This window comes from Amblyomma maculatum, chromosome 1 (genome assembly GCF_055883805.1).
Source record: "Amblyomma maculatum isolate TAMU_Amacu chromosome 1, ASM5588380v1, whole genome shotgun sequence".
In the NCBI taxonomy this organism is placed as follows: domain Eukaryota; kingdom Metazoa; phylum Arthropoda; class Arachnida; order Ixodida; family Ixodidae; genus Amblyomma; species Amblyomma maculatum.
Window position 1 is genome coordinate 15,018,074 of NC_139344.1, and position 23,373 is coordinate 15,041,446.

A 23,373-nucleotide genomic window follows, 5' to 3' on the forward strand; every position below is an offset into this window, starting at 1 on the left:
GAGCAACTGCATGTAACCAATAACATTAGCTGTGCTAGAACAGATAGCAATGGATATCACTTATAATTACCTATATCTGGAGCTGGACTGTCCATCTGGTTGCTGGTATGGGCTGCAGATGTGGACTGCATGTCACCTGGCTGGGAAGGCTGTTCCACTAGCCACAGCAAAGTGCACACTTTGTACCCTTAAGCACTCTGTGTGCATCAGTGTCTGATCTTTCTCTGGAGAGGGAGACACCCTATAAGGCTTGGGAGGAGGAACAGAGTTGGACAATCTCCAGCTTGTGACCACTAACATGACATTTTATATTAAAAATAGTACAATATTTATTTTAATACTGATAAAAAGATTAAAATATGGATTCAAAACGTTCAAAAGTAGTAATCAGAAAAAAGAAGACTCGGCTGCTTTTTTAATTCCATGCAAATGAGCAACAAATGCTGAGCAGTGCATTATCCTAAAACCAGGCTGTAAATAAAAGGCTTGAAATATAACTTAGGTGAGGTACCTCTGGCAAGTTCCAGGACGGAAAAAGTGTTGGCAAAAGGCCAAACCCAGTGGCATACCTATATTAGAGGTGATGGGTTTTGACAGTTCACCATTAAGGTGAATAGTTAACTTGGTTCTCGCAAATTTGTTTGTTTATGCAGCAACGGTTGTTAAAGCTAGGCTATGCTTCACTGAAGATGGCAAATATGAGCAGAATTGCCATATGTTTCTTTCACATTAAATCCTGCTATCATTTGTAAATTGTGATTGAGCTGTTGTACACCTCAACACGCTTTGATTGGCCGTGGACTGTTGGGTGTTTCCAAGGTACCACGTTAAGTTGCTGATAAGGAGGCAAAACCAGGTCTAGAACTTGATTATTGACCAGATTGAAGTCATCACACAAGGAACGCATACAGTAAATTGATTTAGGAGAAGCAAATGAAAACATACTTGTACATCTCAAAATCTTATAAAGCTCATTTTGTGAAATCACCAAAGATTTTACCAGTAAAACTGGTGAATTACTTCTACGAAGAATTCACAATAGAAATGGGTAGCTGCAAGCCGTCGAACCAAACCTAGATTGATTCCCATTTTTCTGCCACGAGAAAAAAGATAAAAGTTTACTTTTGCACTATATGTGATACTGTATAACACCTCATAATTGGGACACTTCTAAATACGGCACAAATAAATCAATTTTTCATGCCGAGTTGCAGGCTGCTGCTGCAGCACTTTTTCTCTACTTACTGGCAGAATTAGGATTTGATTATTTGACTCCAGCAGACAGTTTTATGCAGAACCCATTGTCATGCTGTGTGCATGTGATGACGGCACACACTCTCCCAATTCACTTGGTCAGCTCTCTGTGGTAGCGCACGCATGCGCAGTGCGAAAACCCTTATCCTCCTCTACGTGCCAGCGTGAATATCTGCGTGGATACCGCTACAATTCTCCTCCTCTCAGTGGCGGAGTAACAAGAACTGCTTGGTTGCAGCTTCTTCGGTAGCTTATTGGAATATATTAAAGTCAAAATAATAAGCTTGATTTTGAATAAAAAATATTGAAGACCACGAAGGGCATCGACTCGGGTTAGAAACTCAAGCCATGCTCTCTCTGGCAAGGTTGAGTCGTGATTTTTATGTACTTGCATCATGTCTCACCTGGCCAGTCGCCATTAATTTCTAGAATTTGCCAGAGATTTTAAGAAGGAAGCCTTACTTGGCTCGGCAAGATCTGTTCATGGGATATCGGCAGTTCAAGAAAAAAATTCATCCTCCCCCATGTATCGATAACTACCCTTCCGATCACCAGCCAAGCACATTACCGACTGCCGGCCACGTGAGAAATATATCTTAGTTATTGTCTAGCTTTCCTGCCGTCACCATAGCAACATAGGGGCACGACCAGGACATCTTCACCTCGGTTACCAGTAGGGAGCGTGATGCACACCATCTGACACCAGCTATGAAAACCAAGTGACACGATCGCGTCATCGCTGCAGAGTGGAGCTACTCACCGCGAATCCTGTACAGAAGAAGCCGCTGTCCTGCATTGTGTGATTAGTGGGGTTTTGTCAAACAAACACTACAGTAGAATCAGCCCCAAAGGCTTATCGCCTCAAGAATTTAGAAGGGAGAGAGAATAAAATTCCTGAGGAAGCCGTGTAACTAACCATGTGTGGGGAAAAAAGGGGAGAGAAAAAAACTGTCCATTTAGCACACCTCATAAGCAACAAAACATATGCCACTCTGAATCTCCCCATTTCCCTCTCTACTAAGATCAGATCTGAATAATTTCCATGCTGTCTACAGACCCTTTTGTTGCTTCCCTCTTGCTTGCTGCATGTGCCAGAGAGAACCACGCCTCTCTTCACATACTGCCATCAGCAACGGAGGAATTGCAGTCTTACTGAGAACAGGATATCAGCAAGGACAGTGATGAGGTTCAGGTGCACTCGTATTAGGGGCCAGACAATCAAGGATGAAGTGCTAGGGCATAGTCTTCAGGTCAGTTTGCATTGATGGGCGAGTGCACTCATGCTCAAATTTTCATTCCGCTATGGCTGCACACTTGTACAAAGGATGCCGACTACAGACCCTTTTGTTGCTGCCCTCTTGCTAGCTGCATGCGCCAGAGGACTACGCTTTTTTCAGCTACTGCCATCAGCAAATGAGCAATTGTAGTCTTGTTGAGAATAGGATATCAGCGAGGACAGTGATGAGGTTCTGATGCACTCATATTAGGGGCCAGACACTCAAGGATGAAGTGCGTTGTCTTCAGGTCAGTTTGCATTAATGTTGAGTGCACTCATGCTCAAAATTTGATTCCACTATGGCTACACACTGATACAAAGGATAGTGTTGTGGCCTGCTGAACCTGCCCTCAGGTACGGGTTTAATGGCTTGACCAGCTGCCATCAGAGAGCCTGGGCATTCTAGAGAGAGTTCACATTTGCTGCAAGGTCATGCTTTGTCGAACAGTGTAACCAGGTTTGCACTTTCTCTCTTTGAATTATGTGCCAGCCTAATTATACTGCCATCATGCAGGAATATTGCTAAAATAGTGATGTAATGATTGAGTTTGTATTGTATGGGTTTCTTTGGGAGCTACAGCGGGACTGCTTCACGAAAACACGGAACCTGGAAGCGTAACAAGGTTCCTGTAGATTTTGTATCATTTTGTAGTATTATAGAATGTGTAGCATTTTAGCAATCATTCTACCATTAGTTTCTACCACCAGCAGTGGATGCACACATGGTCATAAAGGTATAAGGTATGCTATGCTAAGCTCTATACTCTGAAGGTAGAGCGATAGAATACTGGGATAGTGCTTGTTTCATGATTAGCTTTTGAAACTATCTTTTCCAAATCTGGCAGCGTGGAAAGGAAGAATGCGGTACTCTGAAAAAATGACCAGTGTTGCGAGATGTAGGCTAGCAGTGTGCTCACATAATCACACTTATAATGCCTCTGGGCAAAGAGCATGTGCTATACAGGGGAAAGGCTTCCTGATGGTTATGACAACTTCTGTTCTTTGTCAAGGTAGATTTAACGCCAGTTACCAAAGTGGATCCCAGACGAGTTCCTAAGACTTGATTTGCATGCACACTACACAATGCTTAAATGGACTAATTATTTTCAGGTTTATTATTTCCTGGGTTGTATGGCTCTGCACTCTTTACTGTCCAGTGCCGCAAATTCACAACATATCTATCGCATACCAAGCACTCGTGACTATGTGAAGCCCGGATACAAAGTTTGATGTGAACATGTAGTCAACAACCAGTGCTTCCCTCCTCCTCCCCCTCCCCCCCCTTTTTGAGTTGGGTCAGGCGACATGCGTGCATTTTTTGTATCATGGTTGTAGTGTCGTGCTTTGGTGCCCTGTAGAAAGTTTCTTTCTTCCGGGTCTCATACATCTAAGGTCGAGTTTTTGGGTGATAATAGGGGCAGTGACATAGAAGACAACTTCGGTCAGTCAGATTTTAGCATGGATAGTGCAACAACTTAAAGCCGACCCAGAAAGCCAACACAGATCTGCTTATAAGTTTCGCCGTCTCATCTGAATCATTTCATGGCTGCCACACTGACCTAAGACATCCTGCATGTTCTAAAGGTCACAGTTCTTACCTGCAGGGTGTCACCGTCTTTCAGAAGACATCACTTGTTGATGAGCACACAAAGGGTTGTGTCTTGCGCTACGCGACTACAGCGTGCCGACCTCAGCATTGCTTTGCCCACTTGCGCGATTTTGACTGGCAATTCAATTTTTCCACGTAACTCGAAATATTCTTCACGTAACATGCGGATACTATCTACTGATATCATGCACAGGCCCTTGATGCAGTAAATGCTTATTTCAGCTTTTATGTATGGGTCACCTGGGAGAAAAAACAGTTTTATAGCTTTTTTTTCTCTTTCGTTGCAAATATTTTACCAAATAAATGTTTCACAGTCCCGTGGGTAAATATGTTAGTTGAGACTAGTACCATTAGAAATAAAATTTCCTGCTCTAAAATTTATTGATACACTTTAATATCAAACATGTTCTGCTCATTGCAGAAAGAATTAGATGCATCACCCAGAAATTACCACTTCTTCTGTTGGCAGGCAAGCGTTAAACACTAAATTCTGATATCCACTACACAGATGGTTTAACTAAAAGGAGCCAGGTAAAATTAACAAGAGCTTTAGCAAATAACTGTACCAATTTAATTACCTAAATGCCTTTAATATGAATGTCAAATCACCACACAGTCAAGAGAATAAAAACAGCGACAAAAAAATGCAGTCATATTCATATTTTTATATAGAACAGCAACAAAAAAGTCAGGTAATGAAGCACTGAAAACATGAAGGCAGTTTTGAATGCAGCTTCGAGCAAGTTATGTTCCCGAAGTGGTTTAACAGGGGTGTAGACACCTAATGTTTTAATTCATGTTTTACCCCCTGTAATGATGCATAAGACATTAGTATATACGAATCAACATGTGATATTCGTCTACGACTGCTAAATAATTTAAAATGATTTTTTTTTCTCACCTATTTCGGTTTCAACAACTGAGCAAAAGTTGTGACGTTAAAGTTAAGCCTAGGTTCCATGAGGAATGAAAAATACAGCGATATAATCGTTCCTATGTTGTTTGAATTCAATGCAATGCAATGCAAGCCTGACTCAACACGGGATTTAAACTAGCAAAGAGTCAGCGATCTCGCTCATTTTTTCATGCCGCGTGCGACCTAGACTTTATTGTGATGTCACCGCCACCTCTCGACTGCTGAAACTGGTGAGAAGAGAAAATTCATTCAAAAATCATTTAGCAGTCGTAGGCAAAAACCGTGTGGTGATCCATATACAGAAATGCTGCACACATCATTAGCAAGAAGAAAAATGACATCAAACTTTGATACCTATACTCCTTTAAATTATGACGGCTAAAAGGTATAACATGACTTGTTTTTCATTACAAAAATTATGCATCTGCACTAAATCACTGCAGAATGAATAGAGAGTATTAGTCACATATAGCATGAATGCACTGTACCAGTATGGTGCCCCTGCACCCTGAATTACATAGGATGTGTCGTAAAATAAGGAATAGGAAAGTGCAGACACTGAGCGGTGCAAAAGTAAGCAAAGAGTGAACCATCTGTTAAAAGAAATCAAAGTTAATGAATCACAGTCACCAAACAAAATGATTCCAAGACCCCAGCACCTCTAGAGATGGCAGCCTGGCAGGTACAAATTAATCCTTCAAGTAGTTTTCATACACAACTGTGAACATAGCAAGGTTGAAGCTTTTTACCAAACTGTGTTATGACTAGCACTGCTTTTCTTGTCCTATGCAAGTTCAGCATCCTTCACATCACAAATAGGGCAAGTTTTTACACCAAATAGCGAATGTAGCATTTAATATTGCAAGCTTCATAACATGCCTTCCACCATTTCAATGCAGAGAGATTTGGCAACTGAAAATAAAAATTTTTTTCTTTGAATTTGTAGTGTCGTGTACATTTTAGAAATAAGAAATGAATTCATGATTCCTCACATGTTTCAGTTGGCAAGAACTACTATTTCAATTTTACAGTTCCCAACAATTTTGAAACACTGCACAGAACTTTGTACATTTTGCAAGAATTTACCAATGGTGTTTCCTATCTTAAATTAACAAAATGCCTTTCCTGGGGCCAGGCTATACTATTTAAAACGAAAAATGCTTTTTCAAATCGAAGTTACAAGTGGCTTCTGAAAGGGTCAACAAGGCAAGCCAAACAGGAAGGCAATTTAATGCTCCCTATATGTACAATATATTCTAGACTGCACATATTTTTATGCAAACAATTAGTATTATCGTCCCATACATATGCTCTCAATCACCTGCTCTTTTTAATCGAGCCACCAAAAAGTGCTCAGAAATAGCATAACCTCAATTTTCAATGTTGTGAGCACAAGTGGCTTGTGGACTACACAGAAGCACAAATACTAACTTTGAGCAAAACTACTTCATGCAGTTAAAAGCAGTACAGCACACATATTGCGCTGCCTTGACAATTTTGTTGCAACAGACCCAAGCCTTTACAAAGACCGCAACTTTCCTGTATACCTGGGCAAGGCCGACTTTGAGAGCTAGGTAGTTTGCTTTAGTGATGAAAATTTTATTTATGAGCAGTTTCTCCTGCTTGCTTTACCCATATCAACACTATCTGAAAAACTGATTGAAGTGGGATGACTGAAAGATAAAATACTAAGAATTTAAAGCACTCATAAATTTTGAAAGCTCGATAAATAAAGGCGCAAGGAATGAGGGTTAAGAAAACACCTGGTACCTGCTCACCGCAGAGTAGAAATGACAGAAATAAGCAAAAAGTGGTTGTCTAAAACAGCATATTACCTGAAATAAAAAGACAATGAGAATTTTTGCAGCATATTTACACGGTCTGCATAGTTCCACGAAACAAGCAAGCTGAAAAAATGAGACAGCATCGGCAGTACAAAACCTCACTGTAGTTGTATCTTCATTTGGCTTGTACAAAGAATATCTAGATACTGGAACAATACAGATGAACAAAAATTTAAAGAAAAGCCTTTTTTTACTGGGGCAAGGTGGTTACAATTTTCTCGTGTTAGAAGTAGTTGGGAGCAAATGCATCAGCAGTACATATCATAAGACCCTTGGGTGTTGTGGGAAGAAAAGCTACTACAGTCGCAATGTAGAGGAAGCCAACAACCACTTCGGTATGTCTGTGCTAAGTCAGTGTCAGGTTCAAGATACCAGAACAAGAAATTACCAAAATCATCTAAGCCACACAGACCAAAAACTTAAATTCTGTCCAATACAACATACAGTAATCAGAAACATCACAAGTTCATTAAAGATCGCATGCCAGACATATACACCAATACAAACAGGGTAAAGGTTTTGCAGAATGTTATGGAAGTAAAAGAAGTGCGAAAAACATCAACTTAGCAAACTGCCTTGTCCAAAATACTATGTAATACGATCTTTAGGTCCACTACAAGCACACTGCAACATACTGCACAAGTTACACAATCCTGGGCTCGTTTTAAAGCCAATCATAGCACTTTACACTATATTATACAATAGTTCTACAAAATACACATCCATTCACAGGGCTCGCTTACTTGAAGACCAACTGCAAAAAAACCTGACATGCACAATCCAGTTAAAATTACTTCTGATATATTGTGTCTAATAAAGTATCACACAAACTGACACGTAATATAACAAGAAAAGGCTACCTGTGGAGCAATAAAGAATCAACCTCAAGTTCAGAAATGAACACCACATAAGCTCTTTTATATTATTGACAATTTTTTAAAGACTGAACACACCACATCGTCGGCAGTTGAGCTCGATGCCCACTACTTGACACCACAGCAAGTAAAATTATATGTCAGCATGGTACAACATTATGTGCCATGTCACAATGTAAAGCTTTTTAGAAGCATTTAAAATGTCTTGGAGCTGACCTAATTTGCATGTGACACCAAAATTTAGTTGTGTGTACGAGATCATAGGCTCTCCTGCCACATTCAACCTTTTCACAAAAAATATTACTTGTCAGCCAACCAAAAGGCTATTTTCCAGTAATCCCTACAGCTTCAAGGAAAGAAAATTGTGCTCATGCATGTCCACAAAGCAGAACAAAAGATTAAACAGCACTGCAATGCATTTAGGTTGGTACTACTATGATACTACAGTCAGATACAACTTAAGAATACAGCAATGAATGCCCCTCTGAGGAAGCCCTCCAGCCAATGGCATCAACCAGTTCTCCTGACGTGAATTGGGATTAACTGCGAGATAATGAGACCTGTTCGAGGCAATCGGTTCGTTAAAAAGCCTCTTCTGAAGAATATCTGCCGGTGTGTTCTTGTGTTGTATCCGACTATAGATTATTATTCGCTAGAAACAAAATTTAACCACATCGAACATCTACCCCCCCCCCCCCATATAGAGTCCAGTTTGCTATACTGATTAACTGAGAGACTGACAGATTTTTATGATAAAAGAACTCTATATACTACACAGCATCCTGTGATGAATGACTTCAAATTTATTTCACCCATGTAGATTCTTAAACATGCACAGAAATGTAATCACACAAGTATTTTGCTTTTATTGACACTTGGCTCCTACAACCAGGATCAAACCTGTAAACAAGGGATCAGTCCCCGAATGCCATGAATATTAAGCCACCACTTTGGGTTTCAGCACGCAGGAAGGAAAAAGAAATGGAATAAGTTACAAACATTAGGGCAATGTGGAAGTTTGGGCAAGCAGGTGATGGATGATTTTTGATACAACGCAAGAGACATGGACATGAAGAAGAGCCACATAATTATTGTTTAAAATGAATTAGGTTTAAACAAATAAGAAACATGAAAAACAAGCGTAAAGGTGCTTGGCAGCAGTTAGAAGTACAAGGAAGTAAAGGCCCATGACAATAGCCTCACTAGTCAGAAGCAGACATTGCAGTGATTATTTCCAAGACATAAGGCTACTGGGGCATACCTTACACATGGCAATAACAATATAGCACAGGTTCACCTTAAGTGAAAGAAGAAATATAATTGTGAAGTATCGAGCTATTTATGCTCAGAAACCTTCTGAAAAAATTTCTGCACCCTTTTCGTAGGTATCATAAACAGTGTGTGAACTGAAGGCTGCGTGAAATTTCCCAACCAAAAAACATGCAAAATAAATGTAAAAGACGGTACCTGAAGACTGAAGGTGTTGTACAGAGTACTGTAAAATACAGACTAAGCAAAAGTAGTCACTGCACAGCTAAAATTACAAAATGTGGCACTAATCACTAAACACACTGATGCTATTGCAGAACTAAAAGCACAACCTTATACACAGTAAAAAAACTGACAGAAGAAACAGCAAAGAAAACTGAACCCCACAGGTTGGAAACATTACATTAAACATGAACAATGGTAATCTGACTTCTAATTTGGTACCATGCCAGCCCAAGTACGTAGGCTCTTCAGGACAGTTGTAAGGTTGGAGCACCAGTTCTGCCTTTCTTCCTTCGTGTCAGCCGACAGCAGGTAGTCCTTGCCTTTAATGTGCAGAATCAGTGTATGAGGTCGTGCACAAACATCACGTGACGCTAGGCGTGCTTCCGGGCTGGTGCACTGGGTAAGCTCCAGTCTTCCCACTGGCTCCTGCGCAACAGTGCCATACTTCCACTTAGCAAAGCCCCAGCAATGTACAGGTGTAGGCTGAAGTACATGCCACTGGATGAGCTGCCTGCTTGAACAACAGGAATTGTGCAACTTCACATGGCCTCAAAATGCAATAGATGACTGCAGTTAGACTGTTGCAGTGTGCTTGATCTAACCTTGCCCATCATGCCCATTTATCAAATTTCTGACCTCCAAATGTGCAGCTGGTGCTCCTTGAAGACAAGGCTAGCAGCAGTTTGATTTGCACAATTACACACAATTTGCCACACTGAAAACAAAGCCTACAGACACAGGGAATATCCTGCTAACAAACTAGGACTATAGAGTAACTGCAAGGCATGACTGAAGGTCTGGAAAGCTGAAGGACAATGATAAGGTTAAAAATTAATATGTACTATGATTAAAGCCAAACCATTGCAAAGCAACCTAATAAAGAGGATAGGAAACATGGTATTGGAAGTAGCCAGCAAGTATGCCACCTAAACTAAGTGTTTATAGCAGTAGGCTCAACAATCCAGTTGACACTTGGAGGATAATATGGCATAGAGCAGTGTAGCGAGCTAAAAGCAATATGTGAAATGTCAACAGGCAGGTAGAAAGTGTGAACTAAAGTACAAATGAAAATTGACATAGCCTACTAGAATCACACAATTAATGCCAACAGTGTCAAAGATTCAGACTGAATGACAAGCTTGGGAATTTCGTGGGCATAAAACAGCTCCACCTCGTGCAAAGAGAGAGTGCTTGGAGAATGCTGAGAGAAGCCTCTGCCCTCAGTTGACGGTGACAAATACTACTACTATAATAAAAATTAGTGGCACATGTGGCACATTTTGCTGTAGCAAAGGACTTGTCACAAAATTGGCAAATGCAATGAAAGACAACATGGTGCCCAATGAAAAGGTTTCCCTTGCATGAGTCAGTGCAAACCCTTTCTTTTTTCTTAGTCACACATCAATCACCTGTGCAGTGACAAAGCACCACAGTCACGTACATGCCATCTTCAAATGAGGCACCACTGCCACAAACACAGTTATGGAGTCATAACTCATGACCACTCAGAAAAAAATTAGGTTTGCATAGCGGCGTAGGTGAAATGCCTGTTGACACCACGAGTGCCACGTAGGTGATCTAATGGAGACGGCAAGAGCTGTGTGATAACCCTCTTATTGCTACCTACGACGTCCACTCAATCCGAAGCTGTTGTCAAACTAATCCACCCATGGTTTCTGCTACTTTCTAATCAATTATTTCCATGATTAATTACCTCACGTTCATCAACACCAAAGAAAAAATCCCCTATTCTTTCCTTTGTGTCAGGGGCTGTTGGCTCCATTCTCATGTATCTCATCCTGAAGCCCTTCACTTTCACTGTATTTGTTTGCTGATTAGCTAACAAGGCTTCGAATCTGGTGGCTTTGATGTCATAGGCAGTGTAAGAGACTTATCGCACAGCTCCTGCCCTCCCTATAAGGTTACTTTCTAAGTGGCATTCGCGGTATCACATCCATCGCTATGGAGGAGGGTGGTCCTGGCGAACACTCTCAAGAATAGCTTACACACAACATAAATATCTAAGAAAGTAGAGCATGAAACAGCCATTGCCATAGCTCGGTGACAAAGTGCCGGACATGAAATCCGGAGGTCATAGGTTCGGATCCCACCAGCGGCATGTGGTTGTTTTTTCTTCTATTTTGCAGTCAATTATCCCCACGATTTTTACTTCACATTCATAAACACACACACACATACACACAAAAAAATTCTCTATGTTTTCTTTTGCTTCAGTGGCTATTTGCTTCATTCTCGTGCATCTCTAACAAAGCCACTCATTTTTACTGCATTTCTTTGCTGACTGTACAACAGTAAGCTTTACATTCCTAAGGAAATTCTGTCATAGAACAGAGGTTGTAACGGCTTCTGCAATTACGAAATGTACAGCCATCTCAGAGGTAGGCTCAAAGTATTAAAGATATGAAATGCCAAAAGGTGGAGACATCCACGCTCCTCACCAGCCCACAGTGTCAAGACAAGCCAAGCCAGTACAAGTCAACTTGCCATTCCAGTTGACATTTGCAACTTTGGTGGCTACTGTATGTGTGTTTTCCACTTCCTGCATTTACTGCGCGTGTCATGTGGCCTCACGCTACAGTATGCCTGCTAGCTTCATTGGCGTCTGAGTAAGACGATGATCAGAGCAGTGTGCATGTTTCAGCAGTGCTACACCAGGAAGTGAGAAACTCTGACAGCACATCCGAAGATGGCTTGAGTAAAAATAAAGTGCTGCTGCCTTTTGGTGCATGAGCTTTTTTTTTTTTTCTGTCCTTTCACACTGATAAGGAGCGCTTTAATGGCGGCTGGCCCCATCTTTGAAATCTACTTCAAATTAGACGGTTCACTTAAATTGAGTCTCAAGGGGGTTAGGAAGAAAAAGAATGTGAAACTAAAAAAAAAAGTCACTTCAGACTACAGTGCCAAAGGGCAACAAACCCTAAATGCAGCACAATTTCCAGCCTAAAGATTACACTCAGTTCATGAAAAAAAAAGTTTGATAAGGTCTTGCAAGCCATCAACATCTGTGAGCATACCCACAATGATATTACTGCTGATTTGAGTACAACTGCAATTGTTGAGGACAGGACATTGCATGTATCAGTGAGAACGCATCAGTAGATAATACAAACTGAAATGATGTGCCAAAACATGCAACATGCGACAAAGATGCAATCAACATCTTGAGGCAACCTGCTGACTCTCATAATGGAAGGTGGAAGTGAGAAGACAATCAGTACTGTTTGATGAAAAGTGGCTGACATTATTCTTACAAAGAAGCATCCAAGAACAAAAAATTTTTTTCCATGGGAAAGAAATCTTACTTCACTAGGTACTCTGTCATGTTATTATTAACCAACCTTGCCAATTTCCAAAATTGAATTTGCCATCCCTTTGGATTTCCTGAAACTGGGTTTACGTAGCATGCCAGCCAACCAGGAGAAATAAATAATCGAAAGATTTTTTATTTACGCTAACGAGGGGGGGCACTTTGTGGCATTGTCCCATGAGTCCTAATCTAAACATACACACAAGTAGCAACAGCAAGCATGAAATGCGAGTCCCAGAGGCGTGCACTGACAGATCCGCACACAGGCACAAAGTATTCTTGCTACGCCTCCACAGCTGACGCAAACTGATTGGCGTGCCGCTGCCTTTGTCTTAGTTTCTTAATGCTAAACCATTACTGGCCTCTTTACATGCAATTTTGTTTGAAACCGCTGTTGGCCATGATGGTTCTGAAAGATGAGCTATCATGTCATCGTCGGGCATAGCGCAGCTCGATAACATGAGGAAATCGGCCAAGTGTGATGCAGGAGGGCCAGATGGCGTGAAGTTTAGGCAAAGCCACAGCATCCACCCTTCAGCACCAAGGGTGGATGCTGTGGCTTTGCCTAAACTTCACGAAATCGAAGGCAAAGCATTTTTTTTTTACTTTACATGACGCTTCAAACTGGCCTTGATGGGCTGCTTAGCCAATGATGCTAGTGCGGCCTCTGATGGCGATGCTGGCAATTACGATGCTGCTGCAAATTCTTGGGTGTCGGTTTCACAAAAACCGTTCTTATGCGGGCAGAGGCCACTTATTGGGTTATTTAGGGTAGTGATAGTACAATCATAAACATCCGTCAAAAATCGTTAATCTTCCGGGCAAATGGGAAGGGTTGGCAGGTATGATATAGCACTCAGCATTGCCAGTGCCAGCAATTATAAATTGAAGCTATACTGTGTATCCAGAGTTGATACAAATGCAAATATCACATTCATCCTAACTTGAAGTGTATCTTTACACTGACGAGTTTGACCTTACTTTGAGAAGGCTGGGCTAATATGTGTGACCTATGAGTGTTTCAGATCAACCCTTATCTGTCAATGATCAGAAAACAAAAACTATGTCTTAGTGCTATGTTTACCAAAGCAGCATGAGATTTGCTGCAATGTTGCTTGATTGCATATGCAGGTGCCAAGAGGTTCATATAAAGCACACAAGTATGTAGCCACAAGACTTGCCTTGCTGGATTCATCTTCAGGGTAGCGCCAGTACGAGAGGCAGTTCTCTGCCAATACACACCAGCGTCTGTGCCAGGCTCCAAATCCTCCTACTTCTTCAAACATGGACTGGAAAATGCATGCAGGGCAAGTCAATTGAATGAATTAAGTTTACTACAGCAGAGTTGTGTTCAAATGAAATACCAAATCGTAAAAACTTTGTAAAAGGGGTTAAAAAAAAAGTTTGAAGATAGCTGGTAGATGCGTTCAATGTATGGAACATTATGATGCTTTTAAGTAGAGCTATGCAAATAGCAAAATTTTGTGTGTAAAGCAAATTTGAATATTAAAAACTGAGTGAAAGTAGAATGAACATTTTTCTAATACTGCCAATGTGCAATTTTCTAATACTGCAAATCTTTTTCTAATACAATTACAGATGAAATCTTCTGTGGACCATGGCCAGAAAAAAAGAATTATTCGAGACGTGCAAATAACAAATTTTTGGGTGCCAAGCAAATAAAGTTACAGTCTGTACCAAATATATCGAACATAGATATATCGAATTCCTGCTTATATCTAATGAAAGAGCACTGAACAAGAGTTGAGAGGGAGTTCACAAGCAGTTTGCAAGCAGAAAAACGAAAATTTTATTAGAGAAGAAAAAATAACAAATTTTTGGGTGCAAATCAAATAAAAAACTCACAGAACATCCCCTTCAAAATCACATGCAAAATATATAACAGTGTTCACGTTTATCAAACTCCCGTTCAGCACAACATTCAACAAATAGTAAAACCACAATTAGAATGCTGTTAATTTGAAATCCCAGATAATTAGAACAATTCCTGTGGTACCATAATTTCTAACATTAATGCGACTGGATAATTTGAAGCTACGGCCTGCAAGAGACCGGTTCATTCAAAGACTTGGAATGTTATGTGGGAGCGTCTGACCCCAATTTCGCAGCAAGCAAATGATGTGATGTCCCATTGAAGTCATGATGCGGAACCATTTTGCAGTGCCGATTCTTGATATGACATAGTGCTCCAACCTCAGAACTCCATTGAGGTAGACCAATGAGGTGAAAGCTGATAAAAGACTGGCTTGGCTTGGTTTTTGGGGTTTAACGTCCGAAAGCGGCTCAGGCTATGAGAGATGCCGTTAGTGGAGGGCTCCGAAAATTTCGAATGCCTGGGGTTATTTAACTTGCACTGACATCGAAAACCGGCCACCATGGCCGAGATTCAGTCCCGCAACCTAGTTAACCTTTTCGCTGTCACAAACGTACCGGTACGTTTCCACGCTTCCAGTGTGCATGCGGTTACAGGTTTCAGGGTTGTTCTGCCATCTGCCGCAGGTTTGCAAAGTTTAACTTTTATTCGTTGGCGTGTCTGCTTAGACGAGTCAGCGGGTCACATTCAGGGGCTCGCGACGTTGCCACTCCAATAGGCTGACACATGACTCGATCACTGCTTTCGCTCTCTCTTGCCGTGCCCTTGCTTGTGGCTAGCAGCAGCAAAGGAGGTTGTTTTAGCCTCTTTCCGTCTTTCTCTGTCATCTTTATTTCACAACGTGCCATTTATCTCCGTTGTGCGGGTCACCGAAAGGGCCCCCTCCGTGCGTGTGGTTACTTTCGGATGGCTGACCGCACGGGACCTAAGACTGCGGACTGGAGCAATGGCTCTTTTGATTATAAACACAACTCGAGCTCGGATTCGGTCTCTCAAGAAGTATCGAGCAGTTCTTTCTTATATTATCCTCATTTATCTCATTTGTAATCAGGCTGATAATGATGATGATGTTAATTAACAACACCTGCAGAACACTGAAACGTGCATATTCAGTTGACTATGTTATTTCTATACCAATCATAATCAAAAATAAAGTTTTATGCTCTTTCCCCGAAACCAAGCCGACACTGGGGGTGCGCCATGGCCAAAAACGCCTGACAACAAAAGGGTTAAGGTTGTTTTGAAGAAGAGGTAAGTGCAGTTTAGTGTACTTGTAGCAGCTTGCAGAGAAGTTGTAGTACCATATTTACTCGTGTAATGAACCCTCTCGCATAATGAACCCATCCCCCACTTTTGCCGCTGAGAATTAAAAAAAAACAGTCGTTAGTGCATCTTTTCGTTTCGCGCTGTCACAGCCCACAGCACATTTCTTGGCAGCGTGCCAAGATGCTGCGAGGCAATATCATCCCAGTGCATATGTATTTTTTGCAAACTTGGCAGAGTGCCAGGGCCCTTAAATGGTAAGCTAGCAGCTACTCGCTCGGCTCATCCGGTTGCACAAGCGTGCCAGTTTTCAGTACGTGCCCGATTAGGCCCGGTGGGCGCTTGTCCACTGCCACAAATTCACTGGAACGTGTGCAGCAGCAAACGCATTATGAAGGTGTCATGATCACGGCTAACCACATGCTTTTGTTGGTGACTGATGGGTGGGAGGGTGGACGACTCTCACAAAAGTTTTTTTTCTTGCATAATGGGCCCTACCCCAAACTGTCATCAATTTTTCTTGAAAAAAGGTGGGTTCACTACTATGCAAGTAAATACGGTACTTGTAGCTTTGCTACAACAAAACCGTGGGCGCACTTCGTGCATTGACAAATCACATCTGATGGTAGCGACACTGAAGACACTGATATCGCAGCTTCTCCCACACATTATGTATTGTCATAGCAGGGGCAGTGCATGTCCCGCAAAGCATACAAGTCTTGCTCTGTGCCTGTGGTGGGTTGACTGCACAAAACACAGGACTGTGGCATTTCATTTAATGGCATGCTGTGAACAAGAGATTAAGTTACCATCACCTCAATTACTTTGAGTACAGTCACATAACCTTGACCTTAATCCAGAAAAATCACCTCCCGAAAATTGGAAAACCTATTTGCAGGATGTAATATAGCTTTGGACGGGTGTGACCGTGCCCATTCCCAGCAGGATGTACGGTGCTCCAAGTACCAGAAAGAGCAGCTCATCCGTATGCAAATCAGCTACAGCAAAGGAAACTCAAATTGCATGCTGCTTGCTCAATTTGTCTTTGCTGGCAGTTGCTTCTTTGAAAGAGCAGTAGGTAGTGCGACAGCAACTTCTGATAACCGTATCAGGGCCGTGTGTGCATCATAGAATTCAAAACTATGGCTGTGCAGATTTGCCTCAAGCCACTTGGGCTACACTCAAACATGGAAAGCAGGGTGGTGAGCTGCTTCGTCTTCTATCTTTTGCTGCATCATAACGCACTTAATAATTTTTGAATGACGTGATCCCGCAGGAAACTACAAGACAATATTTGGTGTTGGGACTAAACGAAGGGGGGGTTGTGCAGCAAGTTTCTGCAGTGAAATTTTTTGCTTGCATCTGATCTATCTTGCTATGTTCGGTTAACTCTCACATTTTTGTGGTCCCACTGACTGCGAGTTAATGAAGTTTTACTGTATCAAACTGCCAGCTGTGCACCCTGCAAGGAGCACCTCTCCTAATAGCACCGCAACTAGCACTTTTCACATGTGAACCAATGTTGTCTGCGTGGCCTTGAGCACATGCTGGCTAATGCTGCAAAACAATGTGATAAAGTGAATGTCGAGTCCACCTGAAAGTGGCCTTTGGTCTGGTGCGCTCAGTTTTGACGCAACATTGCTGTCATGAAGGAAAGCCTACACTCAGTGCACTAATTGTCTTACAGTGATGCCGGCCTAACTGACCGAATTTTTGTGGCCTCTTTCATGTGGCCTGCATCGCTCCCAAAGGTGATGCAGAAATCAACCGTATCTTAATTTCAAATGACATAATCGCATTTATAATGTAGCAGTAGCCCAATTAGACCTCTTATGGTTGGTTGTGGCTTTTCCTAAAGAACCACCAGCTGCAGCATTTATGCAAGCTTCAACTCCAAATTGACACCTGTGTCATGTGGCACGAAAGACGTGCACACACGTCGCTCCGCGGCTAGCATAGCGCTGCAGTAAGAGCACAGCTAGCGTGGGAGCACTGTATTCACACTTCTAGGTTACAGAGAAGACCATCTGCCAGCACGTTTTCTATATTTTTGAAAATTCTAGAATTAGTACAGGTAGTTGAAAACAAATAGAAACGCTTTCCACAAAACACAATTATGAAAAGAAATGAAAGTACTGCGGAAAAGTTTTTCTCGTATGAGGAGTACAATTTGTTACATATCTATGGCCTGCCAGGCATTAAATAAGAAAGTAAGAATCATGTATTACCTTGCTTAAAATTATTTGATAACTATTGCTGTCAAATAAAAAGAGGCCTAATATTACAGACTGATTTATTACTCATATGAAAACGCCCATTACTGACCACTGTCACAAAAACATTGTAAGGTGGATACCCCCTACTGAAGGAGTGACGTCTATGATCTGTTAGCACTTTAGGGCTCACACAAAAGCGATAGTTTTTGGGTGGTGTAGGTAAATACATTTTTGCATTTAATTGTGTATGCTTGATACTCAGTTATTTCATGTCTTAATAGAGGAAATTCTTTTCAATGTAATGTTCATCCCAATCCCAACTCCAGGAAATATGAAAAAAAAAAAAAAAATAAATAAATAAATAAATAAAATAAAAAAAAATAAAACTTTCACACAAAAATCTGTAACCACGAAGGAAAAAGTGTATAAAACATAAATGTATTTTCACACAGCTAAAATGAACAAAAAAAGAATAATAAAAAAAAAGATACGTTTTTCAGGAGGTATTTGTGCTTTAAATGAGTAAATGTCAATATTTGTTACGTTATGTGAAATAATGTAATCCCAACATTGAATATTGTGCCAGCAGGCAATGCAATGCCAAGGTTGACACCTGGCAGTGTCATAGCAGAAAATGCAACTCTCTGTACAGCTGGCAGAAAATGAAATCTTCCAAAACTGTTTATACCCTGCAGGTAGAAACTGAACTTTAGAACACGAAGGATATTTTGAGGTCAAAGCACGGCAGCCATGAAACAATTTAGGGAAGCAAAACTTATTGGTGGATGCCTTCTGGCAGGCTAAAATTGAGGAAGCGAAGTTGTATTCTGTATACCTGCTGCTGCCATGATGCAAAAACTTGCCTGTAGATGCCGTGAATGAACTCAGAGGAAGCACGCCATTAGGAGAAGCAACGGAGGATGATACTGATCCCATGATTTAAACAATGCACGCTCGTCATGTGATCTGACTCTGGAGAGGTTTTAGATGTTACCAAACAACAGAACAACGAAACAGAAAACAGATGTACTAAGAGAATCCTTCCTCTATTACCCATTACACGATTCTAACTGTCGAAGGGAGGTTCGGAGACAGGGAAACTGCGACTTTGAAGCACCTATAGGAGGCTATCGATGGGGACAAGCGTGGGCTAGGTCAATGGCCTCGTGCACAGGATTCCATTTTCCCACAACTACATGCTTAAGAAAACGAGTGCGACAACCGAAACCCAGTAAACAGTCAACTGCTGACGTATTCATGGGCAAAGCACATTGCATAGGTTGTTTGCTTAGGGAATTTTTTTTCCTGAGGTCATGGCGAGTGCGAGTTGAGGGGAGAGAAGTGTCATCTCTAATGTCGTATCTCCTATCTCCAACATAATTTTGCTGGCTAAAAAAGTCTTGCGGTGGCATGATGAGTGATGGAACATCGTCTATCGCTGGTTTTCTTAATCTTAGTAAATGCAGTTGCAGCCCCTTGGTTCCAAAAGAGTTATGCAAACTACGAGTGAATTTCGTACAAATGAAGTATGTGTGTGTATTTATATATAGTAGAAAACTGAAGGGGAAAAGAGAGGCTCATTATGACACATCAATGAAAGATGCCAACAGTCGGAGAGGCCAAGATAGTGAAGGAGACTGGGTTTTTGTTTTAATATTATTTATACAAAAACATTTATACAAAAAAAATTTAAAAAACTATGGCCTTCACTTTCTTGGCCTCGCCAAATGTTGGTTCCTATCATTTGTGAGTATGTATGCATGCACGCACACACAAAATGTCCTGTATTGTAAGCCACTTTGTCAAGACTCAGAAACTGGCTTTAACTTAATAAGGAAGTAAATAATCAATAAAATGCACCCAAGCGCAGCCATATGGCTACAAAGGAAAGCTGTATAGCTGTAACTTACCAGAAAACCTCGAAGCTCATGGTGATGTTCAGGTCTCAGGATCAATTGCATCAACAATGTACCTTCCAGGGGTGAGTGAGCAGGAACCTAGGATGAGTATGTAAAGCAGAAATTTCATTTAGTGTACTATATATTTTGCACATTCACTATTTTTTTTTTTACAACAAACAAGGATAGTCACGAAGCGCAAGTAAAAAATTATTTGGTAGTACCTTAAGTCTTTCGTTACCGCACCTATTCAAATCGATCTCCGGTGATCGATGCTTTAAATCGCCGATTTCGACTTGTTGGAAATGTTTATTGTGCACATAGCGCCCGCAGTGGTTAGCCTAGGCATTGCACTTGTAGAATAAGGTAGAATTTTCTCCCTCTGCCAAGTTCTGATTTTTGATGGGTTTTTCTGAGAAATAATGTGCATGTGTTGTTGCGGCGTGGAGTCTGCACTTGAAAACAAAACCTGTCACTCGGTGTAAGGCAGCATTAACATGAAAAGACTTCCAGCAAGTCGAATATCTTATCATTTTGTCGACTTTGTTATCTGGCGGTGTTGAGTGGTGATAATTACCAGAAAACGACGGCCAGCTGATTCCTAGCGAGCTTTGACTCTGAGCCTGGGTGGTTTTATTCCACAAAAACGCATTCTTGAAGGTACACTGCATGTCCAACATCTATACCCGGCCTCGGCAGCCAGTTTGCAGCAGTTTTGATTTGGGGCCTCACGAAAAACAGCAATTTCTTCACCGTGGGGTAGGAAAAGTGAGGTTGTTTCCACCTGTAGCTTTTTTTTTATGTAGCTGAAGAGCAGCGCTGTAGAGATAGTTTATTTTTTTTTACATAGTATTCCTGGGTCATTGATCTTCAAAATGAAGGTTCTAAATTTTCCTTGTTAACAATGCGTCTGTAGATATCGTGTCTTTTCTATCTTATATTTATCAACTCGCAAAAAAGAAAGGCAATTTTTCGATTACTTGTGTATTTCGTAACAAATATTTTTGCTTTGTAACTTAGTTTTTGGACAGAACATTTCATTATGTGCAATTTTGTGCGCTGCAACGTATGCTGCAGTATTATTTGCACTGGCAAAAAATATCTTCCGAGACCTATGAAAAACGGTCATTTTCTCGCGGTAACGAAAGAGTTAAGAGGCCAACAAAGAGAGATATTAAGAGAAACACAAAGTTATACTGGATGAATTATCCCTTGAGAATGATATAACTTTTCTGTTCAATAGGTAAATGTTTCGCTATGAAAACGGCAAACAAAGGTCAATTTTCTCCCTCACGTACACCCCCCCCACACAGCATGGGTGGAGGTACATTCTTCTGACATATAATCCTCCTAGCTCTAGGCAACCGCAGATCATGACTGAAAATGAAACCATTTGGCCAGTCAATCTTACAGCCCCTTCTTACATTAATGAATATATCCTACTACTATATCACTTATCGTAATAAACTTGGGTAGACTCTCTCATTACTGAATTGGCCGCCATTTTCAATTTAAGAGCAAAAGATAAAACGCTCTTAAAACCATCTCACTTCTCGGTGGAGACCTCAATTGCGCCGTTTGTCATTATTAACGCTGAAAAGCCACCGATTCGCCCGAGAGCTTGTACTTTCATTTCTGAATTTACTGCGTATAATGGCTTCACGCAGGCCACCAGGCGCATACAAAGCATTCTCACATCTTGAGAGTGCAGTCGAACCTCGCTGTATCTAACACAAATATTATGAATTACAACCTATATTGAACATACCTTAAAAAATTGGGGGGGTCCTGCCTTTAAGGGCATTACATGACAGTGTTTGCGTACATGCCCTGTGCTACGGGTTTAGCAACTGATCCCTTAATTTGGTCCTCCATTATGCCGCACACACCTCATATAAACAGAAGAGAAAAAGATGAGTAAATCAAGGAAGTTTGAGTATGGCAAATTAGGGAGGAATGATTTTTTAAATTTTTGTTATCAAATAGTAATAATACTAAATGGTTCCCAGGAAGGGAAAGGCGCAGTATCTGTCACACTTGTTTCTGCAGACATCTGAACTGCGCGGTAAGGGAGAGGAAAAGAGTGGGAGTGAAAGTGGATAGAGAGAAAGAGGAGCCGCAGTGGAGGGCTACAGAGTATTTTTGACCACAGCACACGGACGCCGCTTCGTTTCGCCTCCATCGAAACACAGCCGCCGCGGTTGGGATCGAACCCGGGTACTTTGGCACAGTGGTCGGGCGTCTTACCACTGCACCACCGCGGCGGGTCAATTTTTGTATTCAATAAGTTGATTTTTGAAAAGACTGTCATAAGTTTTTTTTTTTTTTTTATAACATAATCTTTGCTGCAAGGGCAGCTCTGGTACAACTTGATCCCTCTAGTTTTTTAATAAGGGCCTGAACATGTTGACTGATGAGTGAAAACTAGGTGCCAGTTTTCTTCACTGATGGAACTATACTCAACAATAAGACTGATATTCTGGAATGGCATGCTGCTAAAAAGGCAGTATTACATATGCTCAAACACCGATGTGCAACAAAGCCTCAGGAATTAATCCAAAGTTCCACAGTTTTATAGCCATGCATTCTCATCCCAAACCCTTAACACTACTTTGGCAGCATGAATTATGGGGAGTGAATACATGCTTCAGGCACATGTGCAGTGTGGACTCCTGGAAATCACAATAAAAAATTTCGCAAAGTTCTTCCCCCGCAACCTTGCAGCAGGCAGAAATCACTGTAACAACAGCTTGACTAAGCAGCATGAATGTGAATTTGACTGCCTCCTTGTTGGCAATTCGAGCACCTGCTTCAAAGCTTAATGACATGTAAAAGGCATTTTACGGTGACAAACTTTAGACATTAACGTTTTATGATGCACTCTGATGAACAAGGACAAGACAGCTAAATATGCTGGACAAAACTTCTTCAGCTGCGTCCAATGGCCAGCTTATAAGTTTTTTCCAGGGATGTCTTCTTTTTGAAAAAACAGAAAAACCTGAGGCCTTTTACTTTGCGCAGCTCTCAGATCATATGACACCCCTCAGATGGGCCAACCTGCCCAGCCCACAAATCCAGAATTCATGTAAACAAACATAGTGTGGCGACACAGATAGGACTGCTTCCACGTATTGCGGCGACCTGGACATCTGTCAGAGCATCAACTTCCACAGTGCATCAAGGAGACAGTGGCATAACCCAAATGCTAGAGAAACCAGTCCACTGTATCCTTAAAGTAACCACAGTAACCATGATGCACTCAAGTCAGGTGTCACAGAGGTCGTGTAAAGGCCTACAACTTTTGTTCTGGCGTACTTTTTACACACAACTCCACTGTCATGCGGGCAAGATAGCCTGCATGGCCTTTGGCCTGCTGTGGCAAGTAAGCAGTGCTATGCAGAAGAGGCAACCCAATTGAAGTTTGGCGCTCTGTTTTCTGCGGTCTATGAAACTGCTGAGAGCGCCTTTGAAATAACCTAAACTTGGAGAGAAATCTTTTCTTACTT

The 23,373-nt window shown here is 41.3% G+C and overlaps 1 protein-coding gene across 2 annotated transcripts in view; it reads right to left on the minus strand.

The window, feature by feature from the left end:
* Nucleotides 1-4,708: 4,708 nt before the first annotated feature.
* The window catches only part of LOC146201809 (uncharacterized), a 92,517-nt gene continuing 73,852 nt past the window's right edge, over nucleotides 4,709-23,373 (minus strand). For both annotated transcript variants that reach the window (XM_084587769.1, XM_084587768.1), the window contains exons 16-18: nucleotides 19,880-19,966; nucleotides 13,778-13,885; nucleotides 4,709-9,694 (exon numbers count right to left, since the gene is read on the minus strand). In XM_084587769.1, the coding sequence (XP_084443895.1) occupies nucleotides 9,476-9,694; nucleotides 13,778-13,885; nucleotides 19,880-19,966 (414 nt within the window). In that variant the 3' untranslated portion in view covers nucleotides 4,709-9,475. The remainder of the gene's footprint in view (nucleotides 9,695-13,777; nucleotides 13,886-19,879; nucleotides 19,967-23,373) is intronic.